At 41.3% G+C, this 23,058-nt stretch overlaps 1 protein-coding gene across 6 annotated transcripts in view; it reads right to left on the bottom strand.

The window, feature by feature from the left end:
• Window positions 1-23,058, bottom strand: part of DIP2C (disco interacting protein 2 homolog C) — a 479,785-nt gene that overhangs the window by 110,519 nt on the left and 346,208 nt on the right. For all 6 annotated transcript variants that reach the window (XM_030550132.1, XM_030550131.1, XM_030550129.1 and 3 more), the window contains 2 exons: window positions 14,567-14,658; window positions 9,785-9,895 (listed from right to left, as the gene is read on the bottom strand). In XM_030550132.1, coding sequence (XP_030405992.1) covers window positions 9,785-9,895; window positions 14,567-14,658 — 203 coding nt within the window. The remainder of the gene's footprint in view (window positions 1-9,784; window positions 9,896-14,566; window positions 14,659-23,058) is intronic.

The raw sequence follows: 23,058 nt of genomic DNA on the forward strand, positions 1-23,058 counted from the left end.
TGCAGATCATACGGTACCACAATAACATGACCCCTGGGAACACACACTACAAGGAAGTGATCTGCCAAGTTCTGCTCACAACAGAGCCAAATATAATGCACTGGAAAGCTACAGGAAGAGAAAACATTTATTTTACCAGGGTTTTGGATTTTCTAGACAACATGAGGCAGGATGATTATGTTCCCACTTACTACCTGGTCAACTGTTAACAGCTAATAATTTATAAGATTTCACAAGCAAGCAGAGAACCCTGTAGATTTCATTTAATAAAATCTATGTAGTGGATATTAAAGTAACAGATTGCAACCTATTTCCTAACAAGTCTATTGGATAAACAAAAGGTATTGGAAATTTCCACCCACTCTGTTCTGTACTGTTATTTCTTTAATTGATAATGTTGTATCCATACTAATCTGGTGCAACACTAATGCAGGAGTTCTGGACTACGTTCACTAACCTGAGAGGTTTGCTCCACAATTATTTAACTCCTCGCCACCAGGGTAACACCTTTTTCCTGAGAAAAGCCAATATATTGCCTACCCATGACTATTACCACACATACAAGCCACATCTTCCTAGGCTGAAGGACTTTAAGGTGAGACATCAAAAAGAAACAAGTGAAAGTATGGAAGTTGGGTTGGGAAGAGAAAGGACCCTTAAAATACACACAATACCACTTGCAACCACTAAGAAAGAAGAGGTTTCTCAAGTAGCCAGGTCCAAAGCCTTTTAGGGTTTTACAGAGCAAAATTAACACATTGAATTTCACCCAGAAACCAACTAGAAACTGGTACAGACCATGGACTGCAGATCACAGAATACCACCATAACATGACCCCTGTGTTTCCAAAAACCACGGATCAGTCTAGTTACTCATAAAATCTTATCTCAAAACTTTGACAAAATTGGAGTCACTCCAGAACATACTGCTCCTTCAAATCTTTGTGAGTGACGGGTGTTGTAAAGCACTAAAGCTTCACAGGTGCAAAATGTACTTGGACACATTCAGAACCATGGTCCCACAGCACTGTCAAGTTTGAGCAGATCCATGTGTGACAATTTTACTGACAGTAATCAGCTTTCCCCTCGTGGTACCCTGGAGCAATGACAGCAGGCTTGGGAGAGACAGGAGCCTATCAGAGGCAGGGTGAGGGTGTACTGAGGGTACAGGGGGGAATTGGGCACTTCTAGATCAATTGGTGGGAGAAGTGAGTTGAAGCCTGTGGAAGAAACTTCAGCAGCCCAGCTCCATCTACCCCATTCCCTATTAAATGCCTCTGTTTTGTCCCCTTACCTTGTCCCTCCATTTCCATACAAACCACTGAGGCCCTCCTCCTCCCCATGGGAGTTTCATGCTGGCCTGGAACTAGCAGGGGGAGCAGGGTGGCCATTTACCACTTCAGAAGTCAGTGCCACTGCAGCCCCTGCTGGCCAGAAGGAGCAATTGTATATAATGCTCACAATACTGCTGAAAGCTTGCACTGATAGTTGGAATATGGGCAGACCCCACAGGACTGCTGAGCATGAGTTGTGGAAGGCGACTGACACACCGCAGTTTTGCATGCAGCACTAGGGATGGAAACACAAGATAGCTTTTTTGCTACACTTCACACATCCGCACCGTGACACCATAGTGTTCAGTGCCTCAGATAAAACTTGTGAGTGTTTAATCTAGTTGCAGTTGACAGTGTAATGTAGGTGTGATGTGGATGGCCTCCAGATGTAGTAACAAACATCCATGGGTTTAAGAACATTGATCCTTCTGGGTGGGTTCTGGCTACTATTAGTCAGCATTTCTTCTGAGTATTTATAAGACAGTTTAGTCTCTGTGAGTTGACAATTGAAAGGTTATTGAAAAGAGAAACCATGAAGATTTTCTGTCTGATGGTAACATCAAAATTCTTTCACAAATCAAATCACTCTACTGCCCTGCAAAAGTGTTATAGAACCAAACACTACTTTTGTGAGATGTGACCTGAGCTTTCTCCAGTTATTTAATTAGTTTATGCTAACCTGCTTCATCGGCAGAGCAGTGAGCGTGCACAGTATATTATGTTGAATCTGGGCGGCTGGAAGAAGCTTCAGGACTACAGTGGAGACCAGTTACAAACTGAACAGATGCAGTCTGCATCACAGAGACAGAGAGGGCTTGCTAATAACACTGGTCTAAATAGGGAAACCTCCACCAGTTACAATTTAGAATGGCAGTAAATATGGGTGTGAAGTAAAGAGAATGGCTTAGGTATCCAAATATCAGGTCTGAAGTACTTTGGAGTCACTGCTTTCATTCTTTGAATGCACAGCTCAGCCTTTTACTCTGTTGAGGTACATACAAATAGGTTTTTGCAAATGAGTGTGTGACTGTACTTGTGTGGTCCTAGAGTATCAATCTTTTGGATGAAACAAACCATAAGTTCTCTCTGCTTCAGGAGACTATTAAAGATTCACTAAGGCTTTTCATAAGAATGTTTTCACCAGTGTCTGTAGATAAATGGTCCGCCTCTAGCTGCTGGATTGCATGCCAGTCCTCTGGATGAGAGATCCCACAGGTCCTGGAGTGCTGTATTTGAGTAATAGTAACAGCATTTGATTTCCAAACTAAACAGATTTTGGCTTCTAGTGTATTGCCTACTCAAACCCTACATATACTCATCCCGATGAACAATGGCAGCTTGAGAACAAACAGCCAGCGGGTACACGGAGAGTTCATTCTTTCTAGTTCCAACCAGTAGCAAAAGGGAATCAAGGAAAAATCCTCGACTTTTGAGAACAATCTCAAAGACCTTAAGAACTAAAAAGGGAGCAGAAGCTACATCCCAAACCAGTTTTGAAAGCAGATTACCAATGGGGCAGATTATGTCTCAGCAATCTACCTGTATTTGCAAACATGTCAAATTCATAAATCCTGAACAGCTATATAAGACTAACAGAAAATTATTTTTGGAAGTTTACTTTGCTATGGAGCATGGGAAGAAATGTGAACGCTGGGCTGTAGGAGGGGAAATAGCGTAGTCTGCCATTTCTTAAATTTGAAAAGCAAAAAAGCAAGACAAAGTTGGAGCATAAGGGGCCTGGGCTCCATGAAGAACTGCAGAAGAGTGCTCTACATCAAGTGCAGATGTGGGGCTTGGAGAGAGGAAGGAAGCTGCAGAATTAGTTAGTGTTGGGCTGGGGACACAGAATTAATTAGTGTTTATGTTTCTTTGCAGGGGAGCTGGAAGCTTCTGCGTCATCAGGTAATAGAATGCAAATGTATATATTTCTATTCAAATTGAAGGGGTGGATTGAGACGATTTCTCTTCCTCTAAAAGTAAACCTCTTCTGTAATTACCCTTGATAGGCCAGTCTTCTCAGGAGCTCATAAAAAGTGCTTCTGAAGAACAGTATTTGCTTTTGGAATGTGTGCTGCGTCACATATATTATTCTGGAAGAAAGTTCAGGTATTTTCTGCTAGTGCATTTAGCATTAAACTTTCCCAAGTTATGATTATGGGAAAGTGTTAACTGAGAAAAAACAAACAGATTAACATATGTATCAGCTATTTCTGCAACTATATGCACCTGGGTACATAAGGTTTATTGCCCAAGGTGAGAGGGCCATGGAAGATTTATATCAGAGCTTTTGTTCCTATATTCACAGCATGCCATGTGTAGAGAGGACAAATTTCGCAGAATGAAATTAAAGCAGTTCCCTCGCTCCCTGCTCTCTTTACATATGGGTATCAGAAAGTGGAGAGGACCAATTTTATGCCTTCCTTTAAGGGAGGACCCACCCATCCTGTTAATTGACAGATCAGAATAAAAGGTTGAAAATACAAAGATATTAAATTACATATGCTGCTTTCTGGAGGTGAGGTGCAAGGCAACCAGTACTTTGAAAGTCAGAAATCCTTGGTCAAGTAACAATGCAGTTTTCTACTTCTTGTGAACAAAACCAACTAACCCCAGACAAGTTCAGCAGTAGGAAAATATTCTATCTACACATAATGAAGGAGTATGTACCTATTTATCAATGCTTGAAAAATTACAAATAAGGGCATTTGGAGATAGAGACACTTTTCTGAAGAACAGAATGGATAACACATGAGTAAGGCTACGATTTAGTCACAAGTATTTTAGTAAAAGCCATGGGCAATAACCAAAAAGTCATGGCCAGTAACCTGACCGTGACTTTTACTAATAATACCCCTAACTAAATCTTAGGTGCTGCAGGGGAGGGTGGGTGGGAAGGGAGTACTCTGGTGCTCGCTTCTGCTCCTGGGGGTGAAGGGCAGCCCAGGGCTCTGCTGCCACTGCTGCTCTGGGCAGGGGTGGACTGGGGTGCCGCTGCTGCTTTCAGACTGCTGCTCCGGGGCAGTGCCCAGGACCAGTTGCCTGGGGCTGCCAGAGCAGCAGCCAGTGTGGCTGACCCCAGGGCTGCCCCAGCTGCTTGGGCGACTCTGGGGTCAGCTGCACCAGCTGCTGCAGCTGTGGAAGTCACAGAGGTCCTGGAAAGTCACGGAATCCGTGAAAGACTTGCAGCCTTACATATGAGTAACTCATACAAAAAATAAATATATATATATAGGTGTTTGCCCTCTACACAGGGATAATTCTTGTCCATGGCACCTACAGGCAGTAGTGGAAGGGAAAATAAGATGAAAAGCTTCTAATTAAAACTTGTCTGTTTAGTTCATTGTCACACTAAATTCACAACCCCAGACTGTTGCTCCTGCGTGGAGTTTTTGTTGTTTTTGACCTACTTCAAGGGATCCTGCATTTCCAGTTTCCTAATCATGGATTCTTCTACTTCAAGTTTAAAAGGAATATTTGAAAAAGAAAGTTTAATAAGAATACAGAATATTTCAGAGATTACTATGGCTAAAGAAAAGCTAATGGCTGCTGGGAATTTCAGTCCATTGCATCCTAGAGGGTCATTTGATCGACAGCTGTCCCAAGACACTAAGCATCTTACAAATGATTTTGGGTATTCTGGAAATACAAGGCAGGATAGAATAAGTGGGGGAGGAGTAGGAAGGGATGGGTATTTGCCTAACATTTAACCACAAAAGATTTATAGCAAAACTTATTATACAACAATAATCATGCTGCGAAGAGCAGGAAATTCTCAGCAAGAACAAATTTGTTGCTAGACAAAACCATAAATACTAATTTAATACATACATGCTGTATAGTATTGTGTGTAGATTAACACAGCTGCCAGACCCACCCTACGGGCCCATTGTTCACCTACAGCGTAGCTGCTGTTTTTACTTGGTTCACATCTTCCTTTGAACATGTAGACTACAATATGCACACTGCCAGTGTTAACTGAAGCATGCACAGAAGAGATCAAATAATGAGGAAGCATAAAAGAACAGCCTAGGCTATTCTATGATGACACATATATGATACATCCTTCAGCTGGTGCCAGAAGCAAAGCTGCTACCGTTTGACCAAGTAGAGGTTTTCCTTCTGGGACTGCTCACAAAGCATGATTTTTATCTCATTGCTTCCACTCTAGTTCCTGCGCTACATAAACAAAGGTAGAAATATCTGCATCTTACATGCTCTGAGAATGTGCAGTATCATGTATCAGGTAGAGATAATTCAGTCCGATTTTTTTGAAAGTGATACCCCGCCCCCAATTACTGTTGTAGTAATTCAGTATTTCTAAAGAAACACACACACACATACACACAAAAGCGGCTCAACCAAATTAAAGTAAGGAATTATTTTGACATGGTCTATTTACTTGGACAAATAGATTTTACAGTCTATAGAGAAGAATGTGGCAGTAGACATCTTAAAATAAATCCAGTTCAGTAGATTTATGTTTTATTATTAACACTTAACCATGACTCTTGGCAAGTAAAATACAGGGAGCAACATAATAGGACATTTTCCCCCTGGAAGTTATGTTGATCAAATATGTTTCTTCCTCCCTCTACCATGAAAGTAAATTTTACTATGGGAATTTGCTGAAGGCTCTTACAATTTAAATAATCTAGTTGTCCTGTTTATATTAACACACGTAAAATCTCAATTTTATGTACCATAACGTCAAACAATGCAGCAAGTTATACATTTTATGTCACACGTCTTAATGTAATCCTAAAAGGTTCGTGTTTGGTATTAAACCAGTGCAAATTCATATATTGTGTTTCCACAGAAGCCATTATAAAAATATATTTTCAAAACTCAAGGCCCTTATCTTTTCCTCTCAAGTACAGTTTTACAAATAAAGTGAACCACAAATTTGTTTGTGAAAATAAGAAAGTCAGAACGAGGACCGTGTCATCTTTCCTTAAGTCTCACTGTAAAAATAATGGAACAGCCATAAACCCCCATCCTTTTCTACATAATAGTCAGTCTCTCACACACACACACCCACTTAAAAAAAACAACATTTAGGTTGCAAAGTCAAGCACTCAGAAGTCAGGAAATGTCAGAATTAAGGTTGCCTGTGAAATCTTAATTTGGCCCCTTTGTGTATATGCATTATGATATAGTCTTTATTTACATGCTCATGTACTCTTTTTCATAGACCTTGGTCTCATTCAGTGCATAGGATGGACTGTGCTCAGTTAGAGTTATTAATCCAATATTTTGTTTTATCCTCATTGCTCAATGTGTGGCCCTACGCCCAGTTTACTGCAGATTATTCAAACCCTGCTCTGAAACAAAATTATTAATTTCCTCACGGGCTTTTCTACAGCACACAGCACCATAGCATCTGAGTGCTTTACAAAACCTCTGCACCATGAGTGGGTAGGACTACACAACACCCATTTTACTTTGGGAACTGAGGCACAGAAAGATTAAAGTCAAAAGTACTCACTAATTTTGGTAGTCCAATATGAGAAGCCTAGGGCCTGATTTTTCAGAGAACTTCAGCACTTTATATGTTGAAGATTCTGCTCCCATTGATTTCAGTGGCAGCTGTGAGTACTCACCTGTTCTGCAAATCAGGCCCCAAGGTATCAGGCTGCAATCTGGCATTTTCTGAGCCTTGAATGCTTGACTTTGCAACCTTAATAATGTTCTTTTAAAATAAGAAATTACACACAAAAACAAACTGAAAAAAAATAGAATTTCCCTCACATGCCACCATATTGGCACTACATGGTTCATCAGAAGGAGTTGGAACTTTTAGAGAATCATAAAAACCTCTGCCAATTGGGCTAATGGAGTAACTGATAGCAATAGTAGGTTGTCATCTTCTATGTGGACCACCATTACACAAGCTTTACCAGTGGGTTTCAAAGATATTTTATGATAGCAGAGTAATGGTGATCGAGACATAGGAAACTTGGAGTCCATTTCAGGCTCTGGAGGGACTATGCTCTAGTGGGCACAGACTCTTTTGTCCATTTTCCCGAAGTCTGATTCCTTTTGCCCCATCCTCTTGTTTTCGTCCCGTCTTTTTCTTACAACTGGCTCATCATCCCAGTCCCACTCTTGATTACTTAGGCTCCTCATCCCAGTCTCCTTGCCAGCCAGTTCTACCCTCCTCCAGGTTTGCTGTCCTAGGCCCAATCTCTCCTACTCCACACTCAATGCCGGTTTCTCTCTGTCCTGCTCTCAGTCATAATTTCCCTCCCCATCTGCCAGTAACAATTTCACCAGAGTCTTTGTCATAATATAGTCTTTCCCTGCTCCCTGCTTCAGCTTTTGTCCCCTCTGCATTCATATTAGTTGGCTTTCTTCTCCACACTGCATGGGTGCCAGCTGAGGGGGATGGTGTGAGAGGTAACTGACAGCACAGAAGATACTGGCTCCCTGCTCTCAGTTCCAAGGCCTGGTCCCATCCTGAGAAGTTAGAAACAGCCATTATGGAGCAAGTCCTGTTGGGACCCCCACTGCCCTGGGCTGGAGCATGTTCAGTCACTCTGCGGGAATGGTGCATCTACAGTCCGGAGAGCGTCAGGAGCTGCGAGAGGGTTGAACATGCTCAGCGCTGATAGAATTGTCAAGAGGTTTTTGCTGTTAATTCTAGCAAGTCTCTAATGAACATGTGTGAACTGTGATTTTTTTTCAGGGAACATACAGAACTTGACTGAATTTGGGCAGATTTTTACAGGGATGGCAAAAGGCACATCCCTAACAAAGGCCACCTCCCACTCCCCCCCACCAAATGTCACGTCTCTGCTCCAAAGCATTGAGGCACTAGAGCATTTCAAAGAAAAGTCTCAAAGGTTTATTTTACAAGTATTTTTCCCTAGCCTCATTCCTGGAAGTGGCTGAATAGTTTTGGCTGAAATTTTCCAAACCAATTCAGCTTGAAAAAACCAGTCATCCCGCCTGGAAAATTTTAACCAAAAGAGTTGAAGTTTAGCAAAGATATAAGCAATTGAAAACAATGTATTATAATGGGAAGTGTCAGGCAACCTTAATAGGTGGAACTACCAGCCCTGTCTATCATTAAAGGTATAGAAGAAAGTGGACAAGATAGCTAAAACATTTCCTTCTGTTAATGGAAATTACATTCCCTCTTTTGAAAGATCTATTTACCTTGGTTTGCTTTGTTGTTTAAAGGAACTGGTAAACCTCTCCATATGGACAGCCCTGATGGTAGATGGCTTCAACAAAGATACACCCTGAGCGGGCCTAGCGTAAGGTTCCTTACTCTACCCACCAATGGTGCCTTGAGTCCCCAAGATGCCGGCACCACCTCAAGCAGGGAAAGGACAGTTCAGTCTTCGTGTCCATTCTGTTCTACGCCTTTTTGCTAAGATGGTAATACCTGTGCACTAGGAACACGACAACCAATTTAATGGAACCAACATCGTATGATAAATTCTTAGTGTTAGCAACAATGAGAGTTGGTCAAGAATAAGTGCTTTAAGACTTGGTCTACACAAGTGAAATGTAGCACAATTGTTGAGACTGGTTCAATTCCATCAACATGGAAAGCCCTAGCATGGATACAACCACAGCTGACACCAACACTTTAAGTGCTGTGTTGGTTAGACCTACTCTAAAACCTGGTTAGCTAACACAGTGCCTAAAGGAATCATGGCAGATATAATAGGGCTTCCAGGCTTGCTAACTCTGGTGGAACTAATTGTCACTGGGGGGCTACCACAGCTCCCCGGCTCCAATCATGTGCCGTCACGCCCAGTATCAGCAAAAGGTTTATTTTTATAACAAAAGTTAACAAACAAATAGAGCGCAGTCTTCAATACCTGGCCCACAGGCTTCAGGGCCACCCCTCCCAGGGGTCTCTGGTGCTCCAATTGCTTGGAACTTCCTCCCCTGTGCCAGCTCTCCTCCCCTCTTGGAGCTGCAACTGCAGGGTTGCTTCCTGGAGCACTTGGCCCCCTTGCTCCAGGAACCCTTCACAGGAGTTGGCTCCACTCCAGCGTGGCTTTGCTTCCAGGGATCAGCCTGTCTCAGTCCTTCCTCTTCCCAGCTGTTTACTACCAGCCCTTTATAGGCCCAGGTGTATCCCAGCCCTCTTTAATTAGCTGGATGAGGGTCACCTGCTCCAGTCCAGGGGAGATGAGCTCAGTCGCTCCACAGAGACCAGCTGCCCTGTGACACTAACTTTGTGCAAATTTTTCCTAGTGTAGACAAGGCCCATATTTTTTGCTATTAGAAGTAAACCAAAAATGATAGCTTGAGATACTATTTTAACAAATGGAGAAGCTATACATAACCTATAGTACAGTATTATCCTTTCTGTCCTTAAGATGCAGAACCACTCAACACAAAAAAAATTTACACAAATCTGTGCTCAGTGGTGATTCATTCTGACATAAAACTTTCAAAATGCACTGTGGAGGACAAATGTAGTTCCTTACCTTTCTGGTAAGTGGCACTTCAATAGGGACAGGGACAACTTCCGCCAGTAGGCAGCCATAAAATGCTACCATAAAAGCAGCAGGATCATTGTTAGGAAATACGAGTGCTACCTGAAACAGAGAGAGACAATTTAAAATTTATATTGTCAAAAATCGATTACAGATTTCAGTGTAGTGTACATTAAAAACAGCTTCCACATTCCTTTTGAAAAGCTATTAATATTTAAAAATGGCTCTGATATAATGCACTTTACTGTGTTCCACCTAAACTTCCCCCTCCTTATATACAGGTACAACTATTGAACAACTATTGAACAATTAAGAACTGAATCACGAGTGAGAAGGAGTTTGTTCTCTCTTATACACATTCCTTTTTGTGAGCATCTCCACTTAGACACTTGTACTTACATACATGCTGCATTTTAAATTGTTAGCCATTGGTAAACTAAACTGAGCTTTAGTTTACCAATGACTTGATTGAGGTTCAGCTTTGGAGCAAATATGATTAATGTAATTTTAAATAGATGTTTTATATCCTAAAAAATTAAATTAGGCTACTGAAAACAGAAATGGGTTTATGTCCATCCAGAGTAACCGAACACATCGTACCATTGTGCCAACTATTCCCAGCCTTATGTTTTGTCTGCCTGGAACAACTAAAGCCTCCTGCAAGTTTGAAGAAGAGGTTTAGCCTATGCTCTATTAGGCCAATGCAGAAACAATAAATGCTACAATGAAGGCAGGATCCTGAAGTTCCTACCCTACTCAGATGCCTCAAACTAAGCAAGTTTAGGGCCAAGGCTTACTGAAACAAGAGAACTTTAGAGAATCTTATCTACCATGTGACTTTTTTATTTTTGTGCCAGGATGATGGGTGACTTTTAAAAAACAAGTAGAGGGCATCTAAAATAATTAAACAAGATTAGAGATACACTGAAATTTGATGTTCACTTACATGTGCACAAAATGTCTGTTAACAGAAGAATTAAAGTTTGTTTTAAGACTACTTTATACTAGAAGGAACAATTACGGTTATAATTTAAGAAGTAAGTTTAATTAACCTAACATATTGCATACATCACCTTTTCTTAGTTTATTTTGGACAGAAATATTTTTCCACTAATTTACTTTATTATTTATATTCTTCCCCGCGTTTTATTTCTCCCAGTTTAAACAACTAACAAACAGACTAGCCAATTTCTTTTTGAAGTTCTTGTTCAATGCAAGATGAACACTGCAGTAATAACTGCTGGGGAATGTTAGAACGCGTTAATCTTTGGAGAAAAAAATGACTTGATACATTTCCATTGCTCTTGTGTTTTGAAAAAATAGTTGGCCTATAGCTTACACTTTCTTCTTCTTCTTCCTTTATTCTGCTTTTTCTGGTGAGGGTTGCAGCAGCACATGGAGAGTAGGGAGGACCAGATCTCCTTTTCCTCCACAAGAGGTTCCAGCACCTCCTGAGGGATTCCCAGAGTTCCCAGGCCAGCCAGGAGATATAATCTTTCCAGCATGTCCTGGGTTGGGCTCCGGGCCTTCACCCAGTGGGACGTGCCCGGTAGAGTTCCAACAGAAGCCTCCCAGGAGGCATCCTTATCAAGTGCCCAAACCACCTCAACTGGCTCCTCGCGATCCGGAGGAGTAGTGGTTCTACTCTGAGGCTTTTCCAACTCCTCACCCTGTCTCGGAGAGTAAGCCCAGCAGAGAAACCTCATTTCCGCCGCTTGTACCCGCAATCTCATCTTTTCAGCCATTACCCAAAGTTCATGACCATAGGTGAAGACAGGGACACAGAGCGACCTGTAAACCGAGAGCTTTGTCTGACAGCTCCCACTTCTCCACAATGGATCAGTAAAGTGCCTGCATCACTGCTAATGCTGCCCCAATCCGCCGGTAGATTTCCTGCTCGCGCTTCACATCACTTGTGAACAAGACCCCTAGATACTTGAACTCTTCCACTAATGGCAGGTGCTCCCCCTCACCTTGAGAGAGAAGTCCACTTTCTTCTGGGAGAGGACCATGACCTCTGATTTGGAGGTGCTGATTCTCACTCAGCAGCAAAACTTTCGTGTTCGCATCCGAGATCACAAAGCTTACATTTTGGACAAATTATTTGTATAGGCTCCTTTTAAACCTATAAAATAGCCCCTGTCCTAAAGAACTCACGATCTAAAGAGGCAGCCTTCTCATGAAGGAGTGGAAGACAGATGCAACTCTTTTTTGTTAAGTAGTTTAGATGTAGGGCTTAGTGATGTTTTTATTCCAGTATAGTGGAGCCCAGTCTCTGGGAGTAGGTAAGTAGGGGGACAGCTAGCAAATATGTCAGAGTAGATTCTGGCTGGCATTTTTAAAGGCACTTAAGGGAGTTAGGGGTGTATTGGGCACTCAAGTGCCTTAGGTGCTTTTGACTATCTCAGACACTAATCACTAACAAACCTGTAAAAATTAAAAAGGAGGAAAACAAAACAGACAGAAGTGTATCTAACCAGAGAGAAATATGTATAGATAGTAGATATTTCATAGAACTATGCTTTATTTTTGTTCAACACAGATACTGGGTACGAATAGCATGAGGTCAGACTTTAAGGAAGAGAAAAGGCATTTCAGAGTATTCCATATTGTGACCATAAGGAAACATTTTCGCTTTCATTTAGAAAAGACTGCAAATGTCCACCTGTATTTAATTTACTGCTATAAAACACTCAGCTATTGTCATATGATGTGAACTCCTATTTTGAAAGAAGTTAAAAAAGCTTTTATGGCACTGCAATGGGGAAAGTGAACAGAATATCTGCTCAGAACATGAGGAGTACAGGAGCATCTCATCTTCAATTTGAAATTATTTAAATTATAAAAGATGTTGGGCAAGATATTATACAATGCAAAGTATATTCTTTCACCACTCAGTTATAAACATGTAGTTTCACTGGAATCTACAGAGAGTTATTTTAGAATAAGAACTTTAGTTGATTCAAACGAAGGGAAGACTTGTCTCAATCTTGCTAGAGTTTGAGCTTTAGGTCGGAATCACCAACAAATCCTTTTTAGGGTTAGGTAATCTTAGGGCTCACTGTGCAGTAATTTACTACAAAGAGACAGTTAATATAAGATATACGGATACAGTGTATCTGAACACTCCTCCTTTCACAGGATTCTTTGTGCAAGTAAATTTAATGAGAATCAACAATTTGTTTGTCCTACTGTTGCTTAGACTCTTTTGTAAATCAAAGAGAAAGAAAAGATTCTGTACATTGGTATTGGCTAAGTGCCACTGTGGAAAGAGACTTTGTTTAAACATCTGTTTAAAAAGACTCTTTAGTCTGATTCTTTATGTTTTATTTTTAAAATAACTTTAGGAAATATTTTTGAAAATTCTTTTATTTGGGAAACATTAACCATGCTCATTTTACAGAGGTTAAACAGTCGCCCTAAGGAACGTACTGCATACAACTATACATTTCTTGCATACAGTTCAAGGGGGCAAAGGCGTGAATTTGAGGCTCCTGTGGGTATTTCTACACAGCCACTATACACTTCCGATGGCCTGTCCTATTTCGTTGCTGGGTCCACCTTGCAGGGTCCCAGAGCACAGGCTCCAGCCCAAGGCCAGAAGTCTACACAGCAATGAAACACCTCACAGCTCAAACCCCGTGAGCCCGAGTCAGCTAGCATAGACCAGCCGTGGGTGTCTAGTTGCAGTGTAGACATACCTCTGCAAAATTACCTCAGCGTAAGTTCTGGAAGGCTTTATGGATAATGGTTTTTTTTGAGGATAGACTTGAATGAGTGGTTATTTAGTACATCAGAAAGGAAAGGACTTCCAAACTTTACATCTTCATAGAAGAATTAGTCTTCAAAACTCTGTGAGGAAGTAAGGCTGATATTACTATCTTCCTTTTACAGAGGACAGAGATAGATGGGAACCAGAATGTTTGACACTGAGTGTCAAAATATGGAAGCCCTCTCTGCTCTCTTACCAACCTCAAAGACAACACTGAAGGATCGCCTAATTGACATGGACAGGTCAGCTTAGCTAATCATCCGTTCCATCAAGCATTGAGCATGCTCAGCTATAATGGGTATTCAGTTCAGTTTCTGTCCCAACCAGTTGGACTACTTGACATTTGGGTAGAGGTTGGGGATAGGGATGTTTGCACAGGGTTGTTTATATGTACTGACTTGCTGACACAAATTTTGGCAGCTTCTCAGTTGTACAGAGGCAGAAGAGGTTAATTGATTTGTCCAATGCTATACCAAATAAGGCAGTGGCAGCATTAGATCATGGAAGTACTTCCCAGTCCCACATTCAAAACTCTGATTGTTGCCTCAGGAAGCAAGCTCACACTTACAATTGTCTAAGAATTATGGTGTGCCCAGTTCTGCCAAAGGATGCTCAACATTTTCATCTCATCTTAAGCGATGCCTCTTTTGCTTCCACCAACTCAGCAGCCACAAAGTCATTATATTAAATAAGTTTTACCAACTTGACAACATGGTCTATTATCCTCCATTCTCTTTGTATGCAAAAATCTTTGCTAAGAAGACTAGTTGTTCTTTCTTTTATCAAAAAATAAAAAATATTTTTTCATGGGAAAGCTTATTGCTGATTTTGCAACAAACTCAAGTTACTACTCAGTAAGTATTAAAGCAGATGATAATATAAACCACCACACAAATGGCCAGCCCTTCTATGGATAAAAAGCAACAGATTTTCTCCATATTTGATTTTATCACTTGTCAGAGTGTATTTAATGTCTATTAATAAACCATTGAGATACTTACCCTGTCTCCAGGTCGCACCATTGGTTCTTGTTTTGTGCCTAATTTATGCAGTATATTGTAAGCAACCTTCATACTTCTGGTCCAAAGTTTGCCTAGTAATAAATAATTTGTAAAATTAACTTTAAAATTATGCTTTAAACTTTACTTGTAAAATGATAATGAAAAAATGTCCCTCTAGACCGAAAGGACTAAATAGCAGGAACATTTAGGGTCAGACTTTGCTATTGGGTGCATACATGAGGCTCCTACTGAACTGAAATGCGGATACATTTAAACACAGATATTTATTTGAACATTTATCTATCATATGAAGCATTATAATAAAAATCTCAATCTCTCTTTATATTTTAAATTAATTTTTCCTTCAGTACCTTTTCCTATACCTGTCAGGATCTGAACTCTGGGTTCTATTCTACTGCCTGCAGCACTCAACTGTTTTAAGTGGCTGAGATATCATTCAGCCCAGACAGAGACAGATGGCTGTATCATCATTAATTGATGTAGGGCAGACACAGAAAGCTGAACTCCCACCCTGGCAGAACTATGCCAGGGTGGTCCCCTCCACCTCCCTCCAAAGACATGACTAGGACCCATGTGGCACATAACCCAAACCAAAGCCATATGGGCTGAGAGTGCAAAAGAACAATTCCAGGAAGATGCCAATCCCTCCCCAGGCCAAAGAAACTCCCTCGCCAGCAGGAGCTGGCACACAAGCAGCAGGACACCCCTGGACACGGATGAGGTCATCAGGCTGCTTTTTACAGCTTTTATTCTGTACAGTCTTTCCCCTTTGCTACTAGCTGTTGCGCCAACGTTGTCCCACAGTGTCTTCACCTCAGCTTCAACTGCACCTGCCATTTGTGCTCAGCCTCCTTCCCTCTCCCCCTCATTGCCCCCCTCCCTTTGCCTTTCCATTAACTAAATCCCTCACAATCAAGACCCCACCCAAAGAATTTTTTAAAAACAAGTTATGGCAGTAATATGACATTTATAAACAAACACTGATGGTTTGTATATTGTATTCCTTTCCCCCACTCTTCGTCTGTCTTGTCTAGTTAGACTACGTATGTGCTTCAGAACGGGGACTTCATATTACTTATGGTTTATACAATGTCTAGCATAATAGGGTCTTCTTTCCAGTTGGCCTTTAGGCACCATCACAATAAAATTAATATTTAAAGAAGAGATTATCTTCAACTTTTAAAAAATCTCAATTTCTGCTCCACTGGGAACTGAGCAGGTATATTAGGGCTTGTAACAGGGTGTGATTTCTAAAGTGCACTAACATCTTTTGCATTATTTGGTCCACGTAGACCCTGCTGGTACATACAAAAGGTTCTCTTGTGCTATATTACAGCATACCAGCAGGGTTTACACAGACCAATTAATGCACAACACATTAGTGCACAAGAAATCACACCCTAGTGAGGCGCATTACCCCACCATATAGACAAGCTATTGTGTGCCTACAGGATTTTTCCTTAAATACTAGAAATTGTCACCACAACACAACATACCACAATAGAACTAGTTTCCAGCTAGCCACTTCTATGTTAAAGTGAGCCTTTATCCTCAAGGTATTCCACTCAGATCTATTTACAATGTTCAATAACTGTTTCAGAATTAAATTTGACAAGCAAACATGATCAAACCTTAAAAGAAGTGAAGAGAAAAATAGGTAATCAAGAGCTTTGATTTCTGAAAGGTGCCCAATATTAGGGGCTTAAATGGTCATAAACCTTATGAAACAAGTAGTGCAGTTAGAGAGCACCGGAGAAGGACAAGGCAAAAAGTTTAGAATTGCAAGAAAGAACCATCTTTACACAAAACACTTCCTAACCTGACAAACACAAAGACTGAATAAGTTTTATCCCTTGCTTGATGCTAAAGAGAGTTAAGGAGACTCTGCATCCTCAGCCATTTATTCAGTCTATGAAGCATTAATTCCACCACAAGTCTTAAGTTTGTGTTTATGCCCATCCATGTACTTTACTGTATGTATTTGATTCCTTTAACCAATTTTAACTCTCACCTTTCTTTCTTTCTCTTTATGAATAAACCTTTAGATTTTAGATACTGAAGGATTGGCATCAGTGTGATTTTTGGGTAAGATCTAAGTTCTATATTGACCTGTGTGTGTGGCTGGTTATTTGGCATCAGAAGAACCTATTAGTTGAAGATATTGGTTTTGAAGAACCACTCATCTCTAAGTCTAGTGTTTTTGGTGGTAATACAAGGACTGGAATGTTTAAGGAAACTGCTTTGATGACTTCTTGTCACTGCAAAATACTGTCTTTAACTCTCTGAAATCTATGGGTCGATGGAAAATTAGCTTATTCAATCCATCAGTGACTGACTTGTTTCCAATACGTTTTAAAGCAACTACTGAAGAAGTTTTATTTTTCTGAAAATGAAGAATAATCTTCTCTTTAGCCACTTTCTTCACCAGCTTGGAACCTGGGCCTGAGCACTTCTGCCAGACTTTCAAATTGTAGAAGTCTTCATGTTGTGAAACCAGTTCTTCCTAACATGTTCTCCAAACATATGTGAACTACCAGATTGTCATCCGTATCTCCCCTCTCCTCCCTCCGCCCCCCGCACACCAAGTATTTTCAAGTGTGTGGTATGATGGCAACATCTCTGGAGTCAACTCACAATTTGCAAACATATACATGAAAAGCCTGGTTAAGACAAAGAGAAACACTTCCTATCACTTTTTAGCGGCAGCATCTAAAGGTGTGACAAAGATTTATTTTAGTGTGAGGTTATTTACTAACTGCAATTTTTTCAGTGGTATTGGACTTTTGGTTGAGTAATGTAACAGCTACCCTAGCCCCAGTGGCAACAGAATTTAGCTACACTTTTAATAGATCTTTTCTCGACTCAGAATACATTCATGCCAAATGCAGGGGGCCCTATCAACACCACTCACCCAACTGAAATTTAACAAGCCCAGAGTAAGTTGATACTCAGGCACATCTGACTGAGCAAAACATTCCTAAGGTAAAGGAAGTCACAAGGTCTTAAATATCATATAAAAGAGATGAGTTGACAAAATTACACATACACTTACTTAACGTGGTTCTGAGGTAAATCCTTTGGGCTTTTCTCCCTCCCTTCCCAATTCTAATGTAAATGTACATTTGTGTTGAATGTAAAGAAGGTTATAAAAGAAAAGCTTGCAGAGAGAAGTACTTATAGACAAAACAAACCACAATCAGTTTCCCTATTAGGAACAGTAAGCTTCTCAACCACACAGCACTAACTCAGCAAAAGCAAGCCAGTGGTTTCTTACCAATCTCCATGTACAGCAATTCTGAGACTGCCAAAGTTCACTGCAAATAATTTCGCCAAACATTTTTTCAGTATCACAATATGACATTTCTTGTAAGTTAACTAGAAATTAAATATTTGTTAATCTGCGGTGGGTTCATAATTTGAGCAGTTAAATCGTAAGAGCAAACATTTTCTTAATTTGCCAAGAAATGGCTGTTCTGTTATTTCTCCACAAACAGACCTATTTTACATTCATCCTGTGCACTGAGCAAGTCAGGGGCTTGTGGAAAACACAGCATATAATCATGTAATAAAGATTATATGATAGTGCAGGTGCACAAGAGGGCAGAATGAATGGTTTCAATTGTTCCATCTGGCATTATTTTACATCTGAGTGCTTGACTTTGCGGCCTAAATCGTGTTCTTTTAAAAAAAATTGTGCATGTAATTTCCTAGGTTTTTTATGGGAGAAAAAAGGTAAAACCAAAATTTTGCTACATAAAACTGTAACAAAATTCGAATCCATGCATCATAATTATTTAAATTCTGAAACCTCACCACCATAGCTTAGGCTTCTGCTGCTTGAGCAAGATACATTAGCAGGCAGCAGGAGAAGGTGGTTATCTCATTGAAGGTGATGCACTGCTGGTACTAGTTTTTGGGTATGGAGAAGACGACTAACCCCAGTTATCTCTCTCCTCCCTGGAAGTGGGGAGCTCCTGGTCATGACCTCTGGGAGGGAGGGCATGGGTTGCTGGGACCAGGTGCTGGTCCAGAGTGTTTGGGGCAGCTTGGCCTGGCTCCTTCCCATCAGCCCCTGTTCTGGCAGCTTCAGGCATTTCCAGCACAGTGCGTGCTGTTTCTGCGTTGGCAGCAATATGGGCCCGACATAAAATGTTCACGTATTCAGTTATTTTGGCATGTTGCTATAATTTTCCTGAGCAATGCAAGTGACAAAAGGCGATTTTCAAAAGTTTCTCAGAGCAAAACCTAAAAAGACAAAGAACAGCACTTTTCTATTTTGAAGGCTCTCTCTTCTCAGAGGCCTACCACAAACAAACAATGAAGTTAGAGCATCTGAAAAAACTGGGTTGCAAAAATCTTTTATAATGGAAGTGTTAGGCAACCTAAATATATGGTGCATTCAGCTCCACCCATAAATTATTTTGTACTGGTTTTGTTGTACTTACTATGTATTTTTTTTAAAAGATACAGACAAAATGCCTAGAACACTTGTTAATCCCAAACTTATTTTCAATGTTTTCATTTTTGCCTCCACCTATTCCAATAAATAATTCTTGGAATGATCCTTATACTGCAAAGAGAAATGACTGCAGTATATGTATTGTATGGTTTTTATATCATGTTACCATTTTTTTCTATTTTAGATGAAAGCACCAATATTAAGCATATTAATTCATTCCAACAACATCACACATAAAATATGGGTTTTTACTGCTTGATCAAACCTGGCATGAGCAAGAAATTGTCTTTTGTCCCCAAAGCACATATTAAAATTCTCAACTAAAATCCGAAACTCCTCTAGAACCCTACAAATCTTATCATTCTCTTACATTCCAGGTATTTTCCATTTATACCAATCCTGCGGTTTTACTTATGCCTATACAGGGACTGTGTAGTAACAAGCCAACTAAGAGGTTCTTTTCCTTACTAAGATCCCAAAGGCATAAGGTACTTCTTATGTAAAGAAATTCCATTTACTAAATAGGGACGCAGTCTTTAACAATATGGGAAAAAAAGGGCAAGCAGTACATTGAACATACACTATTAAGTTGGGATGCGTAGGAACATTGAGAACTGAGCAATGATGCAAATTATATTAGAAATAAGGTTTGGACACATGAGAAACAACCTGGAAAAAACCAAGCTAGTATTATACAGGACTGTAGGGGAAAATAATGCTGCACAATAAATGGAAGAGAGAAACTTGCAAGGTAATGAGAGAAGGTCTAAGGGATGTAGGGGATTGGATGAGAGCTTGCATGTAATAAATGGTGTGAGAGGGAAGCTAAAAGCAATTTCAGAGTACATATGAAAGAAACATCACTTATCTTTGCCACTCTAATAGCAGTTTCCCCTCAAACTTATACTTCTGAGGGAATGCTGCACCCCAAAATTTTTTGCACACAATGTTTTAAAAATTTGCAAAATTCTGCAAATTTTATTTTTCGATATATAAATGTGGAGGCTCCAACATAGCAGTGGGGAGCACTAGCTAGTGGTTGCACAGAGGTCAAGGATCACCCTGCATTCTCTCCCTCACCCTTGCCCCCGAGACATGGACTTGGCAGTGAGGCCACACACAATCCTGACACAGCACAAGGACCAGCCCTGCCCCAGAAATCCCAGGGGATCCTGTTCCTCCATACCAGGTGCACCAGGTGCGGGCAGGCAGACTCAGCCTGGCAGAATCCAAGTGCGGGAGAGGCCTAAGTGTTGGGGAATCCAGGTGTGAAGAGAGAGGATTCTGTGTGGAGCAATCTGGGCGTGGGCAGCTCAGTGGGAGGTCTGGGTGCAGGGGAATCTAGATGCACAGAGGCTCATTGTGGGGTTCTGGGTATAGGGGAAATGAAATTCTCCAAGGAGGGGGGTCCAGGTGAAGTTGGTTAAAGTTTAGCGTGGGGGAGGGGAGAGCTTGGTGTGCAGAGCTCAGCGGGGGGTCCCAGTGCTGGGGGAGTGGGGCTTGGTGAGGTGGGGGTCCAGTGCGGGGGCAGGGAGGGCTCATCAGGGCGGTCCAGGTGTAAGGGGGAGGGCGGATCATTGGTGTGGAGGTATGAGTGTGGGGGTTTTAGTGGGGAACAGTCTGGGTGCAGGGGTGGGGATGGGGTGCTGCGGGGAGGATGGGACCTGGCAAGGGGTCTGGGTGCAGGGGGCTGCAGATTCAGGGGATGAGACTCTTCTGGGGGCAGGAGGTCTGGCTGCACAGGGGTTGGGTGGATGGGGGAGCAGGAAGCTGGTGGGGAGGAGGAGTGTGGAGCTTCCAGGAAGTGGGGGAGGTTTCTGGGAGTGGGTCTGACTCAGCCCTGGCCTCAGCTGCTCCTTGCAAGGGAAGAGGAAGTGCCACCCACTCCCACCCCCAGCCCAGCCGGGTAGGAGCCGCTGGTTGGAGCATCCCCAGTTCCGCCTTCCCCCTTCTCCTCTCCCTCCCAGTGATTTACCTCTCCACTTGCTGCTCTGGGTGCCTGAAACATTGTGCAGTGGTGCAGAATTCCTCCAGGAGTAATAGTTAGAACTGGAAATATTGGGGTGATGTTAAATACTGTGAATTTTTTTAAGGTGGCAGGCGATTACTGACACTGAATAGGAAGCTGGGACCTTCATTGCCAGAAAGCTGTTGACAATTAGGAGGGAAAGATAAATCCTCCCTGCCCATCACCTGAACATTTAAAGGGCTGAAAGGATTCATCATTGAGGAAAGATTAAACAAAATGTACAGCTTGGCCTAATGACAACAAAGACAAGGAGGGAGAAGTGTGACAGTGAAAGAACTAAAGCCTACCAGCATTTGAAGAATGACTACCAACAAGCTAACTCACTTATTTAGAGCGTTCCAAGGGAGTATAACTGAATAATGGGAACAGCCAGGTGAAAATAAAATTCAGACTGAATATCAGTTAAGAGTTAAGGAGGTAACGAGATTGTGGAATAGCTTCCCAAGAGAAAGAGTGGAAACTCCAACTACACAGGATCAGATGCTCAAGTGCACGCAGCGGGATTCACTCTACAGAGCAGGTGAGGCTTTAAAGCTTTAGTACCGTACTGCTTCCCTACAGGGAGAATGATGATGATACAATGAGGATTCCTCTCTCTCTCTCTCTCTCTCTCTCCCCCCCACCCCCCCATTTTGTGGGCTCAATCCTGACAAGGGATTAATGCAGTGTTTCACAAAAGTGGGAAGGCAAGGGCAGAGGACGCCAAAGCAGGAACATTTGGTCCTTTGGAGAACTTTCTACAGTTTTGACTCATTGGCTGTTGGCACTATGCCTCCCCTTTCCTTTCCCTATCAGTGTCATTACCTCGGCATCACTCTACTTACCCCCTTCTCCCCTTCCCTGCCCCCTCACATTCCTTCCCCCTCAATGACCCCTCCTTCTCCTTCAGCTTCTCCCCTCTTTAGTATAGCTACTGGCAAAGAAAGAAAAAATCATGGAGCCCAAATGCCATTTGCTGCCATCACATTGTTTACTCCACCTGTGTCTTGTCCCTCTTCCCCTACGCTGTACCTGTCTTTGCTGTTTCGATCATAAGCTTTCAGAGCAAGGACTATCATTTTGTACAGCACATAGCACAACGGGGTCCTGGTCCATAACTAGGGTTCGTAGGTGTTACAATAAGACAAATTAATAAAGAATAATAATAGCCACAATGTCACCAATAGAATGGCAGCTGGCTGTAGTTTTAACTGTATTTCAAATACAAGTGTAATTTAACTGAAGAAAAAACAGATAAGATTCATAATAGAGATTAACATTTCCCACTGAAGTGAGAATGTCAGCTTGACATCTAGTTAATGAAGGAGAGTTCACAGTACTTTCTGGTCCTATACCTGCCAGTGAGTTCCTTATGAAGTTTTGCGGTTGAATAATTAGGTTTCACATGTTTTTAAAAAAGTTTCTCTCTCCTGATCAGGGGAAACTATTATGTAAAGGAAACAGTGAAAATGATCTTCAAAAGCATTATCAAATGCATAGACTGGAGGGAAAAATGAATTTACCTTCAGTCTTTCAGTTTCAGATATCTTAAGTGTTGAACAATACCGGGGGGGTGGTGGTGGTTCTGGACTGATTTAAGTTTACTGTTTCAAGCAAAGATAGTCACTACTCTTTCTGCTAAAAGGATGCCCTTTTTGAACATCTCAGACCCCATACTTACCTGAATAGTTACAACCTGGTGCGTACTCAACTCTAACTATGGTAGGTTTAGAAATCAATGATTACTTCCTGGAAGTTAAAAGCAAAATAAGCCTAATAATTTTGTAGATGGTGTCACATCTACTATTGAAGAGTGCAGGAGAGTAGAGCTTTGTAAGGGTTAAGTCAAGTCTCTTCTTAGAAATTCTTACAGTTCCCTTAAATATGTATCACTATAGAACCCCAGGATTAGATGTTTAATATATTAAACTGCTTCCCTACCTAATTGGCACACTACTGTACTATCAAATTCTCTCTTTGGTATTAGAAACATGCTTATTTCAC

Source organism: Gopherus evgoodei, chromosome 2, assembly GCF_007399415.2.
Source record: "Gopherus evgoodei ecotype Sinaloan lineage chromosome 2, rGopEvg1_v1.p, whole genome shotgun sequence".
Lineage (NCBI taxonomy): Eukaryota > Metazoa > Chordata > Testudines > Testudinidae > Gopherus > Gopherus evgoodei.